The sequence below is a fragment of the Akebia trifoliata genome, chromosome 5 (genome assembly GCF_017979445.1).
Source record: "Akebia trifoliata isolate Shusen 1 chromosome 5, ASM1797944v1, whole genome shotgun sequence".
In the NCBI taxonomy this organism is placed as follows: Eukaryota; Viridiplantae; Streptophyta; class Magnoliopsida; order Ranunculales; family Lardizabalaceae; genus Akebia; species Akebia trifoliata.
Window position 1 is genome coordinate 24,655,117 of NC_141379.1, and position 15,263 is coordinate 24,670,379.

Consider the following 15,263-nt stretch of genomic DNA (forward strand, 5'->3'; position numbering starts at 1 on the left):
GATCATAAACAAATAATTAATAAAAATGTGATGCAGAACCAAATTAGTTGTAATCTTTAAATAAAAAAGATGACCTTTACCACAAATGTTGCACAATGATTAAAGTAATCAAAAATTTAAATTTATTCTTCGTGGTTCAAGTCTAATTACCCATCATTTTTTTTTGAAGGCACATGATATTTGACAAGTAAAAATAAAGAAGTCAGAAAAAAAAACACCAATGAAGTGGTGGATTTTCTTCTCATAATCAATCATTTTCAATCAAAATGATGATAATTACGATGATAAAGTCATTAAAATCATTTTTCATTAATTTATAAAATAAAACTTAGGTCAAGGAGGCATTTCATGAGTTGGTATCTCAAATAATCACAAAAAGGACATGTCATCAAATTCAAAAACATAGGGCCAGCGGAGTTCCTCCAAAATTTTGCAACTTCAAAGACGGCCACAATTTTGAAAGAGGGTTTCTATTAACACATCAACTTTTACTTACAGCACACCAACCATTTTGAAACCAAACACCATTAGATTTGTGTGTTAAAAGTAAAAGTTGGCGTGTTAATATAATCTCTCTTCTGAAAAGTTAAAACTATACATGCTCGTGAGTCCGAGAGAGTCGTGTGGTCGAAACTTAAAGAGGACTGTGAGAGTAACTTTTGATTTCGAAGCGACGGGGAACACAAAGAGCTCTCGCATTCGCAGCCGAAGCTCAGCAATGGCTGCTGCTTCTTCTTCATCCTCTGGAAACCATCCTCCCATCTCTCTTCCAAAACCATTTGATTTCTCCTCAGATCCTCCACTTAAACCCACTATCTCACCCGATCAGATGCGTTATTGCTCTGATGCGCTCAAATTACTGATGGAGAAGATCAAAATCCCGGGAAAGATACGCAGAGAGTTCGATCAATTACAAGTATCTCTTTCTCTCGATTTATTTACAATTTATCATGGTTGTTTTATTTCCTGCTTGTTCAAACGTTTTATTGATCTTGGGATTGTTTGATTTCTTACTGTTTTGGAGTGAATTGAGAGTTCTGTTATTGTATTTGGATCAAGTGTGTGATCTTTCCTTGTAGTACAATGGGTGGATGTTGTAAGGTACGAAATTTGGAGATTATTGTTGGGAGAAAAAACACTACACAAACTCCCTCTTTGTGTGAATCTGTAGGAAACTATAAAATAGAGCAAGATATATGTGGAACATATATATATATATATCCAAACACCACGAGCACAAGACACACGATTTTTCTATGTGGAAAAAACCTTCCTGGTGTGAGAAGGAAAAAAAACTACAGGACCATAGCCCACTCAAACAATTCCACTATCAACAATAACGGGAATGCATGAGTCTTCTCTAATCTCAATTAGAGGCATACAATCGGAAGCTATCTTCAAGAAATACAATTCCTTGGCACAAATCAACTTCTACAAGAATTAAATAAAAATCTCACCAAAAACAAAGGTTACTGTCCACGGGCTAAAAAACCGATACAGAATGCTCAAAATCCAATCTCCACCGTTCACAATGAAGATTCACGTGTCATGAACATCCCTGAAGTGAGTAATGAAGCTATAGAATTGAAAGATGCTTAATTTAGGGTCTTGAAGTGATTTTTGCCATTTTTTGTATTTGTATTTGTATTGAGGTTGGGCAAATCAAACCAAGTTTCAATTCAACAAATGGTAGGTTGCTTGGTTTCACTATTGGCTTGGGTCTCCTTCAACTCTTCCAAGTGAAAGACCATCCTAATCCACTATAATATTTATAATATATAGCTTGGTTATAAATGAGACCTTTGAGCTTAACCAATTAACTTTGGTGATGTAATTTTCATCTGCATATTTCAACAAGCCTTAGACCTAGCCCAACCATGTTCAAGGGCAAATTGTTGATTGCCTACCCTAGTTTTAGGTGAAGACAATGCTATGCTTACTTTGAATTTGAACTAGAGTGGTTAAGGAAATTTAAGCTCAACCAATGGTCTAAAAACGAGTCCTAAGTTGAAGACACCTATTTATGGTGGTTATATGACATGAATGTGAGAGGGATAACAACTTAAGGTTAGAAAATTTGGACACATCAGGATATATTTTTGAGCTAATTTGAATGAAGGATTCATGGTTGTATGTTCTCACAATTTGGATTCAGGAAGAAGAGGATCAATAAGCTTGTTTCATGGTTGTAACAATGATGAGAAGTCTCGTTAATGTGTTGCCCCACTATTAACGGGGTTTCATTGTGGATTCCTAGTATTTGCACCATCTTACCATAAAAGTATCCATGTTTCACAAGCTCCACCATTATGAAGGGAGTAATGTAATTAATACCCAGATTCAAGTCATTCCTCAATATCCTGAGCCCAACCCGAGTGAGTTAAATCGGGTTGCTCAGGTTGATGGGAGTAAAAAATTAAAATGTGTGGGAGACCCTAAAAGTTCTGAGTAATATGTTGAAATAATCTTGAAAACTTCTTTAATTTCCCTATCTTCTTCATCAACTATTTCTTTATTATCTCCAATCCCATCCTTTTTCATCTTCTATCTTCCATTGTTGTCATTAGATTGGCTCATTATCTCAATTCAAAGGCCGTTTACATACTCAAATCCTTTGAACTCGACTTGAAGTGCCAACTTTCCATAGAGAAAATTATGGTACGCATACAGGAAACGTCGGGTTGGGATACATTCTTGGACCTTCACTTGAGCTTAACTTGAAACATGGTTGGTTCAAATGTTTAGGGCCAAGGCCAACTCAGGCGCTAGAAATGCCAATCGTGGTTCGACCCAAGGTTGGGTGGAGCCTATCATCGAGTTGGACCCACTCAATTTGCTCCCCTACAAGCCAATTTTATTTAGATGAGAGTGATGCATTGTAAATAGAGAATAAGAAACATGAAAGGGATAACAATTTGGTTTATTCATTTTATGGGTGTAGCATTTGGAAGAGGATTGCATGGATGGCGGAGCTGAGGGGATCTCTTAGAATTTGGGTTGGTAAGGGAACTCAATGATTAGGTGTTGGACACTGTATCTAGCCTTATTGCTTGCTTAATGATGCAAATATTTCCTCTTTTGTAGAGGGTAAGAGAGTTTGGGTTTGGGGGATGAGTGGTTTATTTTCAATCTACTCTCTATCGAATTGCATCTTTCAACTTCTCAAGCCTTTTCTGCAAGGCTGCATGATTTTTGCTGTTCCAAAACTTCCACTAAGGTGCTTTTTTTCCTTGCTGTGAAAGTGTTACTAGAGGCTTTGTGTGTTGTTCCAAAATTTGCACTAAGGCGCCTTTTTTATTTCCTTGTGCAAGTGTAACCGGAGGGTTGGATAAGAAATTATTTTAGGGAAAAAAATAATAGTGAATTTTTGTGATATGCACGAAGTTATGGAGGAATCGGTTAATCATTTTATTCATCACACAAGGATGTGTAAGGCATGATTTCCTGACTTTTTTGACATTTGATGGATGCTTTGAGTGTATTTGCTTCCAATACTTGTGATTTGTTGATTTATTCCACTTTTAATGTGTTGTGGTTTATGGAAGAAAACTACTTGTTTTTTGAGGAATTAGGAGGAGGATTCAATCAATTGTTTGAGATTAAAGTTTTCCTATTCAGCTGGTCTTTGGTTTTCAAAGATTTTAAGGATTTATTTTTCTTCTTCTTTTTGGAAGATTGCATGCTCAACGGGTGTGTGATACTTTGGTTGGGTACTTCTGACTTACAGCCTTTGAGGGACTCTTTGACCATATGCGTGGCAGATTTTTGCCAGGATGAGTCCCCTCTTTAATGCACATACCTTTACTTATGAAAAATACAGTTATGTGTTATATCTATGTGGATATTCATTATTAACTCTTCAGCTTGTGAGATACTCAAGTTAGAGTTCTACCATCTTACGTTGTCATGTGATCAAATAGATTACTCCCACAACCAATTCTTAGGATAACATTAAATAATTCCCATTAAAGTCTGTAAAACTTCTATGGTTTGTGTATCTTCTCCTCCGTATTTCTTTAGATGTATTCTCTATAAAACAAGCATACTTGACGTACCTTTCTGTAAAGAGTTGTGCTGGAGTGACCTTAAGATTGTACCTCATATTGCATATCCTGAAGTGAAAGTGTGTAGGAACCATAGATGTTTTTTGAGTCGTATCTCGATGAAAGCATCTATGCTTCTACACGCTTTCATGACAGGATGTGCAATATGAGGTACAATCCTGAGGTCACTTCAGCATCATTCTTCTGTGAAAGTTCTTGTAGATCCATAAATATATGTTTACTGAATCTTTGTGCTTCTTGCTTCCAGGCCAATAGGATAAAAAAGCTTGATATGACGAAAAGCTGCAGAGTAGCTCTTGAGCGTGCCAATTCACAGAAAAACCGCTATACAGATGTCTTACCATGTAGCTACAACAACCAACTTAGCTTCTTTTACTTTAAAATTGAAGTTGCTTCACCATTCACCTAAAATGACTTGTTAACACTACCTTTAATAATCAGAAGAAGAAATAACTAATGAGTCGGTTATTGATTTTTCTTTAAATTTTAGTTGATGAAACCAGGGTCGTTCTCAAGTCATCCAAGAATCGTGAATCACCAGGGAATGGTTATATCAATGCAAGCTTTATCAAGGTATACACTTATTCACTTCAGAATTATGAGCATGATATTAAATACACATATGATTTGCCAGGGTACAACATGATTTTGGTAGAGTCCCCCTAGCCTTACTAAGTTAGTTAGGATTTCACCCTTACTGAGGGTCCTTGGGCTCACCTCTTGGCATCCAAAAACATGATCCGATGCTTCAGAGTTGTAGAGGACAAGATTCTAGGAAAATTGGAAAAAAAATAAAAATTCAAAAAAAGTTATTTTTCACCATTGAATTTCATTTATAAGTTTGGGAGTTATGTGAAGGTTCGGTAGCTGTCCATTTTCAAAGCCTTGGATCTATTTCAAAAGAAACTGTTTTTTATTTTTATTTATTTATTATTTTGGATCTCAGTTTTTCAATGTAACTTAGAAGGCTGTGGTGTTGGATTTCTGACGTGGTAATCCATGTGAGCAAAACAACCCTTAGTAAGCCTCAAAATCTTACTATATTTGTAAGGAAAGGGTTTCGCATTTTGATTATGTAGATTAGTTTGTTCAACTTGTTGTATTATATTGCATGATATTTATTAATGCAACTCATGATAAGTATTATTTTGGTCACCAACACATTACTATAAAGATATCTAATACCATTTTAGAACATTAACACGTTGAGGTCTTGAATTCGAGACTCCCCAATGTCTGGTGCCATGATTTGGGACCTCAATTATGTTTTTTGCCTTTCTGGAGAAAAACAAGAATGTTAACTGATAGCCTTAAACTACTATGAGCTATTATTACCTCTGCTATATGTGAACCAGTGTTGTGTATCTGAATTACATTTCCCTTCTTAACCCTTAAGAGATGACTCTTAAATGTAGATTGGTTCCCCTGAAAGCGTTTCACAGTTTATAGCCACACAAGGCCCAGTACCAGACACCTTTGAGGACTTCTGGGAGATGGTGATCCAGTATCACTGCCCTGTGATCGTGATGCTTACTCAGCTGGTTGACAATTACAAGGTACATTATTGTTTTAAATTCAAGGTGATTTTCTTATTTTAATACTAAGAGAGTTTCTATTGCCACGCCAACTTTTACTAATGGCACCCTAAGATGTATGCTAATTCTTTGGTGATTTACATATGAATTTGGGCGCCATTAGCAAAAGTTCGTGTGGCAAAGGAATTTCTCTAATAATAATTATAAATCTTTTACATCATCATCAAAGTCTTATGTACTGATTTGGAAAGGAATTATCCTGGAACCTTGCTCTCAGAAGAATCCAATAGTCCAGACCAAGGTTCCAAGATAATTCCTTTCCAAATCCATTTACAAAGCTCTGGACTGTTTAATCCTTTTCACTGAGATTTGGATAACTCTTCACTTATGTTGAAACAATTGTGCAGATGGTAAAATGTGGAGATTATTTTCAAGCAGATGATGGTCCTAGAGAATTTGGTAAAATATGTATTGTCACTAAATGGACAAGAACAACTGATACCGCATTAGTCGTGCGCTACTTGGAGGTGAACTACAAACAGGTATATCTATACTGATTTCTTATGCTCTTTTTTCTCGATGAAGTAGGAATACAAAAGATGGTTTATAAGGCTTGGATCTTTAGCTCAGTTGGTTGATGTATTGCAACGCAACTGAGGTGGTGGGTTCAAGTCCTGCTTACCTAGCAAAAAATAAATAAAAAAATGATGGGTTTAGGGCCTTCTAGACTTGCATGTCTGCACTGTTGGGGTGACCTGGATATCCTCAACAAGTAATGGAGACATTTTTGTCGTTCCTGAAGGTCCCAAAAGTTAAGGACAATATTCTGATTACAACTGCAAAAGAGAAGCAAATTACTGACTCTGAGAGAAAAGTAAATAATTTGGTTGTCATAAAGTTCTCAACTTTACAACGTATGGATGTAATGTCATCTCACTCTTAAGACTGATTCTTAAGCCCCAAAAATTAGAGTATGGCCTATTTCAGATATCATTGTCACATTCATGAAAAGAGAGGGTGTGATGTAGTTAGTTCTATTTCAACTTTTGGAAGTTTTATTTTATCTAATTTCTAATTTTTTTTATGTTCTATTCTTTTTTAAATTCATTTTTATTCTTTCGGTAATAATTAAAAGTCCTTTTAGGTGTTGTCCAAATTGAGTTTTAATAGGATTAGAACGTTAGTAATATGTTATAAATTGATTAAGAAGTTCCTTTTTTTATTTTAGAAGGTTTCTAAATTGTTATGAAGGAGTTATCTATATAAGGAGTTCCCATAAACAAATTTAGCAGTTTTTTTTGTTTTGAAGATTGATTATTGAAAGAAAAAGAAGTGACTTTTCTCCCGTTTTTTTAGATATTGGTTCTTAATTTTAGTGTTTGCGATTGATTTCCATCAATCTCAAACCTAGATTGAAGTTTCTAGTTTGTTTTGCTCGACATAAAGATTCTTGGTTACTCTTAATTCTTGAGATTTCACCCTAGAACCTGATTTTTAACATAAACTATAGGTTTGTGTGTTCTACCCTACATTAGGGTGCTTGGTTTCTCCATCTAACTATGGATTTCTTGTGAATTTTTAGTTTCATAGATATATGGATGTGGTGTTGTTCAAATATGCCAAGTTTGGATGGTTAGAACTCTAGGTGAACCCTAAACCAAACTTAGCTAGCCACCATGAATTCATGTACTCTAGTCTTCCATAAGTGCTCTAAATGAACATAATAAATCCAATGATGTTGGTATCATCGTTTTTTTTAGATAAGTGATATATATATATATATATATATATATATAGTGCGTTAAACGATGTTGATATTCTATCTAGTCCGAAATGTTGATCTTCACTTACATGCAATTAAATTCCGTAAAAAATTGATTCTGAGGCATTAAGAATATTTTTGTTTTACTGTTTTTATTTTGCTTTAATTTAAGTTTTTCAGAGTATTTTTCGTTGTACCCTTCATTAAGTGTTCTCTTTCATTATGATTAATGAGAATGCTCTAGAAAAGTTGTATGTTGTACGACAACCATGAGTTAAGGGTTAGATATTGATGGGGACATCAGATCATCACCTTCTAAATATTATCATATGGTTCAATTCGAATAATCTAATAGATGATTCATAGATTGAGATTTGAATATATTGGGGGAACAGTGATGAGTTCTTGGTTGATCTTAATCTTGAAATTGCAACTAAGTCCCTTTCTCTCAATTACAATTATTACAAAATAAATTCTTTCACATGTAATTACATTTATTCTTAAAAATACCCCAAAATACAAGAAAAATTACATAATTACCCTATTTTATTTTACAAATAATCCCCAAAACAATTAAGAAAAATGTAAAACTACCCCAATTACATATCAAATATGCATGTGCTAATTTTACCCTATGACAGTGGGTTGCATTTGGATTGAGGATAACTTGTAGGTTGAATTAGAATGACCAACATGTGACCATAGTGTTAGAATACTTGAGATTTATTTGATTTTCTAATTTGGACATTATTTTGGACATTTTTTATTTATGTTTTTGGGCTTATTTTCATGTTTTATTGGTCCTTGGTCTTGGTATAGATGTTTGGAGTAGTTTAGTAACTTAACTATGTCTTTTCATTAAGTTTATAAAGGTTGACATTTTAGGATATAGAAAGTTACAAAAATGAGAATTTTTGTAATTTATTTTTCACTTAAGGGTAGCTTAAGGTCTTTTTCTATTTAGGGTTTTGTTTTACTATTTAAACACATCTTTATGTTGTTTTATAGATTTTTTTTTTTAATACAATTTATAGAATTTCTAGTTTTCCTATCTTGAATGTTGGGGTATTCATCTTGGTGAGACAGATCATCAATATTTTCCATTTTCTTCTTGTTTTGCCAGTATAGTCTAATTTTCTTCATTTTTTTCATGATTTTTTATTTCTAAACCCTAGGTCAGCTCTTACCAACATGTGTTAGAGATCCTACACATAATAGAACCTACCAAATCCTCTCCCAAAACTAGCATGTTCTTGTCCAACTCAAACCAATCACAAAACCCAAAGCGAATTGAACTAAATCAATCCAAAAATCATCCATATTTGTTGTCCAATAATTTACAGCAAGCTTCGGCCATCCTAAAACATTATTTTTATTAATCTAACCTTATTCCAACCTTAGGTCTAACCTTAGGAATCCTAATTTTCTATATCTTCTTAGATATTGTTAGATTAATTCCCTAGGCTAGTTTGAAGTTCTACCTTCCATAAGATCCCTCAATTTAATATTTTAGATTTAGATCAATGGGACTAAAAACATTTCTAGAATTATTTGTTAGCTATTTATTAGACTTTTCTTATTTTCTGTGGTGGAATCCTGTAGTTTATAATATTCATTGTCATTGGTAATTTTTTTCGTAATCTTAGAACTATCATTTTAGTTAATTCCATAGTCCGGCATCAGATACCCTGCCTACGAGCCAAATGAACCCTATGAATATATTCAAACTGCCTCAATTTCAAACAGATCAGCAACCCATATTATTTTAGTTACCAATATCACTAATATCCATGTAGATCAATCATGTGTATCACCGATATCCATGAATATCAGTCATTACACCAAGACAACCTTGAAATTTCAATAAAAATGCTACGATTTAGGGAGGAACATAGAAAGCTAAACATTTGATAATTCATCATCATGGAGTCTTATCCCAAAGACTTGGGCTGGCCAAACGACTCATTTTCCTCCATTCAATTTATCTTCCCTTATTGAAAGTGAGTTCATATCTGTTTTCAGTATCTCAGATCCGTCCATGTTATTTTGGGCCTTTTTCACTCTTTTAGAATCTTCAACTTGTATATTCCTTACAACTTAGGGTTGTAATCGACCTTCGCAGAATGTTCCAAGACCATCTCAATCGGTTTTTTTCTTAGTTTACCGTCTATTAGAGCTACTCATACATTTTTATTTATTTTTGATGAATTTACCCATACATTTTCTTGAATGTGTTCATTTCTAATTTTCTTTCTTAGTCTTTCCACTCATCGATCTCAACATCCTGATCTCTATTATAGTTATTTTATTAGCATGATGTTTCTTTACCGCCTAACATTCAACTCCATAAAGCATAGTTGGTCCGTTTTGTCATCTTGTGGAATTTTCTTTTTAATTTGATTGGTATATGTGTTGGTCACAAGGCACTTTAGAAGTGCATTTTCACGTTAGACATAACTCTGATTCTATGGGCAAAATCTTTCGAGATCCCTCCATTCTTATGTACGATGGGTCAACTATAACAAAAATGGCCATTTCAGGGTATTTCTATACCATCAATTTTTACTAAACGTTTCTATTCATCGATATTAGTATTATATTTGCACTCCACATACTTGATCATTGTTCTACTTATTTTAAATCCCTTGGAGTCCAACATTTTTCTCTATCGTTCTAGTTTTGCATTGACTATGTCCCTAGTCTCATCAACTATTATTACATCATCTGTAAATAATATACACCAAGGTACGTGCTCTTGAATGTTCGTGGTTGCTTCATCTATAACTTGAGCAAATTAAGTACGAGTTGAAAGTCAATCCGGGATGTAACCCATTGTAACTGGAACTCTTTGTTTCCTCTGCATCTGCTCTCCTTAGTTATGTCAATATATCCATTTGTAACTTATTCTTTCTTAGTAACCACCAAATTAACTCTTAGATAATTTGTCATATGCTTTTTCTAGGTCAATAAGAACCATATGGAGATTCTCCCTCTTTTCTCTATACTTTTGTCACTTCTCTAAGTTGTAAGATTACCTCAATAATTGATCTACTTGGCAAACCAAACTGTTTATCTGATGCATTTGTTTTTGTCTTTAACTTGTTTTCGATAACTCTTTCCCCTAGTTTCATAGTGTGGACCCTAAATTTAATACCTTGGGATTGGTAAAAACTTGTATATCTCTTTTTTTTTCTTATAGGGAGGTATTGCTAAATGTTTTTCTCCATTCATCTGGTATCTTTTTAGTTTTTGAGATATTACTAGCTTAATTAGCTAGGACAATCCAAAACTTTCCATGCATTCCCATACCTTTATCAAAATACCTTTCGGTCCTAATAGGAAGTTCTTATGGAATGACAATGATGGTAATCATAAATTTCACTTGGTTGACTTTGGAGATTTGGATCAAGCATAATTAGCTTGTGAAGAAGGGTCATTAAGGCCAAGTACAGTGAGAGCGTCCTAGGGTGGGAAAGTGGGGAGGTGAGTCTGTTTTTTGGGTTTAACGCTTGGAATTGTGTTTATAAATTTCAAAGTGAGGATAGGAAATCAAGTGTGTTTTGGGGGAGGATCCTTGGTCCAGTTAGAGCCCCATTTAGTTGTAGTTCTCAAGTTTGTTTATGATGTCCTCAAAGAAAGGCTTGCTAGTGTATGGAATTATGGTTCATGAAGGAGGAGGGGCGTGGGGGGGGAGCTATCCTGAGACTTCGGATTTAGGAGAGGTTTCAATGATTGGAAGGTCTAGGAAGTCGGTAATCTCATCTCCCTTGTCCTCAATTATCTATCCATGGAGAATCGAAGGGTGTGGACTTGCATTTGATACGGTGAGTTTTAGGTTAGTTCTATCATGTGCTGGATTCGATTTTTGATCTTCAGCATTTGTGAATGGTGTCCGAAAATTTCATCCAAAGTAGCTCCAACCCCCCACCCCACCTTTTTTTTTTTTTGAATTGCAGGTTTGGATAAACTCTTAACGCAGATCACATTAGAGCTAGGAAAATTGTATGCGGATTTTTATTTCTTATGCAAATTAAATGGTGAGTTTGTCAATCACCTCTTAATTCATTGTGATTTCACTCTTGAGGTATGGGTCCATTTTTTGCCCTTGTTTTGTACCTTACGGTATTTTCTTACCATGGTGCTTCCTTCATTCAAAAGTTGGCAATCCAAGGTCTTTGTTGACAGAGAAAGGATTCTATAGAAACTTGTTCCTCTTGCAGTTTGCTGGGGTATCTAGAAGGAGAGGAAAAATAGGATTTCTCAAAGGGAATGAACACTCCCTTCAGGAGTTCATTTTTTTTTTTTTTCTATTATGGGCTTACTGTTCTTTCAGTGTAAACTTTTTCAGAGTTCAGCTGTAATTTTTTGATGGTTTATTGTTTTAGATGGGACTCAGCTTGCAAGGCGTTTAGTTAATTTTGTCTTTTTCTGTATTGGAGGTCTCCTTGACCTCCCTTCAATAAATATCTTTATTTATTATAGAAATCATATAGAAACCATGCTAGAAGAGGTGGCCATATTTTATTGATAGTTCCATTGTCCAGGAGTTGAATCTTTGCATCTTTTTAGCTACTTAAAGAATCAGAGAATATCACACTTTCCTTTTCCTTTTTGTGGATAAAACATTGTAACCTCGATTTTCTGTTTACATGGTAGGTTTTCCAAGCTTTTTGTTATACCTTTTTTGTAGAGATGGTCTTTTGATATGGTTGTTCTAAATCACTTTTCCCAGCTACTGATTTTGTAACTTCCGGCTCAATGATATCAATTCCTATGGTCATGCATAAGTATTGGGTTCTGAAATTCCTGAAAATGGGACTCCGACAATTTTGCAGTTTTTTGGATTTAAGGGAGAACACCGAGGTTCACTTTATTTTACAGTATTTGTTGTTCTTTTTTAACAAGTATTTAATTAGACCCACTCAGTTTGGTTCTTGTTCATTACGAGGGAGTTTATGTTTGAATGTTATTTGTCACTTGTACTTTATTTGGTTATTTTGGATAGTTTTAGTTTACACCAATAATTCTTGACCCTTGATATAATGGATTGGTATTTTCTGCTTTACTTTTGTTTATGTTCATTCAGTCTGAGGAACCACCCCACTATGTTCTCCATATACAATACCCTGAATGGCCTGATCATGGAGTGCCGAGGGACACACTCCCCATTCGTGAAATTTTGAAAAGAATTTATCATATACAACCCAATCTGGGCCCGATAGTCGTGCACTGCAGGTTTAGCTCATAATTGTTGCTTTGTTATATCCAAGCTAGATCCATAATATATCACATATCCATTCCTCTCTTAAATTCTTTTTGAATCTTTCGCTCAGTGCAGGCATTGGAAGAACAGGTGCCTTTTGTACAATTGTTAATACTATTCAAAGAATCCTTGATGGAGATATATCTGCTTTAGATCTCGTTAATACGGTCTCCATTTTCAGATCTCAGCGCATAGGGATGGTGCAAACAATGGTATCTTCTCTGTTTCTTTGAAGCTTTATATCTTTCTCCCCGTTTTTTTTCTTAGATGAATCATAAATTGGTACATTTTGAATCACTTTGTGCTACGATTGGTTTGGTTTACAATCATCCTAAACCTTGTGGTTTCTTTAGCATTTCTTTCTATCATGCATCACTGTAGTGAGAACTTGAAACCTACTTCTGTTGGCAGCTGACACTGTTCGATATTAATGAAGATTATAGAATAATACTAAACTGACTCAAAAAATGATACTCAAATACACTCAACTGACATGGAATGTGCACAGAACCGTAGATTCTTTCCCTCTGTTTCTTTTTTTTTAAGTCAGTGTAGCATGGTTCAAGATTATATTTCCCAGATATGCCACTCATGGTTTAAAATTTTGTCTCGTTTCATAATGTGAGAGAGGTACCTGGTTGATGTCGCCACCAGATGCATGCTGACATCGGAGCTCCCTCTTCTTCTTCTTTGTTTTCTGGTTTTTCTGGGTTTTTTATCTGAAATATTGAAAGCTTGGTCTGGGTTCTAATCGAACAACCTGCCCTTGACCTTGGTCTTCTCTGGAAAACCATGCTATTTGAATAACATCCTCATGTGTTTTAAAATATATTTGAGATACCCCAGTGTTTCAAACTGATGAACCCTTTGACCAGTCTCATTTGAAATATTTTATACAAAAAAAATTATTTTGATGTATCGAATGTTTAGGGATTGTTTGAGCCGTTTCAGATTTTGAAAAACCTGAAATGAGATTTTAAACCATGATGCCAGCAAACCTCACCTGCTAACACGTATTGACTTTACATAAAACCTGTCTCATTAATTCTATTTTTTAATAACTTCTCAGAACAGAAAGGCGTTTGATTTGAATCATAATTAGGAATATTGTAATAGATGACACAATCGTGGTTGTTAAAGGATACAACGAGGATGTAAAGTGACTTTCTTCTAGGATTCTGTGTTTAAATGGGATCATTGTTTCTTCTGTCAGCTAATTTGTGCCGTGATATTGTTTGGTTGCCTCGATCTCTTTTCACTTTCTAATGAAATAGTTGCACTGGGGAAAAAAAAGAAAAAAAGAAAGTTAGCCAGTACTTGTGAGTACTAAATTTCTGCTTCTTGTGTTGTTTTTCAGGAACAATTTTTATTTTGCTATGAAGCCATAGTCGATGAATTGGAAGACCTCACCTCAGATGCCAATCACTAGCGTTAAGAACTTGACATGGTATTTGTATTAATCTTTAATACTCTGCGGGTAAAGCTCTTTGTTTAACCACATTCAATTCTTTGGAGAGGAACAAATCAGTGTCCTGTCCAAGGTTCTATAGGATGATGTGCTGATGTATTCTTTTTGGTTTTTTTGCAGCGCCACTTCTTAGCCATTGATACTTAGAATGATTGAAGCAGAAAGTAGATTTGTAAAAATAAGTTGAGCAGCTAACTTGTTCTCTTCAAAGTTGTAGAAACCTGCATAGCTCCCTCCCATTATGTTTTCTTGAAAACCAACTGAAGAATCAATTTGGCTTATTCCTTTTTGAAGCTTTATGCCTATCCAATGTTGACAATCATCTAGGCTGATAAAAGTTTAGGAATGGGCTGATTTTTTGTGAGGATGATCTCTACCCTAAGGAGGCCATTCTTAGAAAAAATCAGCCCATTTTGAAATGGGGTGAGAAGTTTTAAAATGGGCTGGACTGATTTTTTTTTTTTTTTCGTGACCGTAGAGATCGTCCTCACAAAAACTAGCCCATTCGGAAACTTCTGGCCCACATATTGAAAAATGTTTTGCTCTCTTTTAAGGCCTTCGAACGCCGCACTATCTATGTCCCAACATCAGCATCACTTGTCGATTTGGCTTAGTATTTACTATTGAAGCTTTAGATGATGATAGCAGGGCTGTCAATGGACTGGTTCGGATTGGTACCGATCTGACTAGGAATTTATTAGACTTGGACCTGATCCAAATCTGATTGTATATGTTCTTTTCAAGTCCATCTGTACCTGGTTGGATCTGTATTATTCTAGATCAGATCCGATTTGAAAAAAGAAAAAGAAAAAAAATTGAATCTCCCAATTCGATTTATAAATGAGTCATGCTGGAGTAACAATGAAATTGGCATCATTTGGGACTTTGGTGAGCACAGAATCATAGATGTTTTTCACTCGTATCTCGATGAAAAACATCTATGGTTCTATAGACACATCCATGCCTGTGTCAGCAATGTCCTAATAGATGTCAATATAAATGTTACTTCAGCATTTTCCTTTCTTTATAAAATTACGTAAGTATGACAAATAGCATTATATATATATATATATATATATATATATATATATATATATATATATGTCGATTACATTCCAGGATTGGGTAACCTATCAGATTGAAACTTGAAAGGTTGTGGCAGAGGCAGATA

The 15,263-nt window shown here is 34.7% G+C and overlaps 1 protein-coding gene across 3 annotated transcripts; it reads left to right on the forward strand.

The window, feature by feature from the left end:
* The first annotated feature begins 611 nt into the window (after nucleotides 1–611).
* On the forward strand, nucleotides 612–14,385 carry PTP1 (protein tyrosine phosphatase 1). 3 transcript variants are annotated; one of them, XM_086443108.1, is made up of 9 exons: nucleotides 612–916; nucleotides 4,312–4,408; nucleotides 4,555–4,637; nucleotides 5,480–5,620; nucleotides 6,007–6,141; nucleotides 12,448–12,596; nucleotides 12,695–12,836; nucleotides 13,982–14,101; nucleotides 14,213–14,385. In XM_086443108.1, exons 1-8 carry the CDS (start codon nucleotides 719–721, stop codon nucleotides 14,051–14,053), a joined length of 1,017 nt encoding a protein of 338 aa, XP_086299234.1. In that variant the 5' UTR covers nucleotides 612–718; the 3' UTR covers nucleotides 14,054–14,101; nucleotides 14,213–14,385. The 3 variants fall into 3 exon arrangements, 2 of the variants coding, with proteins under 2 accessions (XP_086299234.1, XP_086299232.1); XM_086443106.1 differs by having other exon boundaries at nucleotides 13,982–14,071; XR_015178647.1 differs by having other exon boundaries at nucleotides 12,700–12,836; nucleotides 13,982–14,385.
* The last annotated feature ends 878 nt before the right edge of the window (nucleotides 14,386–15,263 follow it).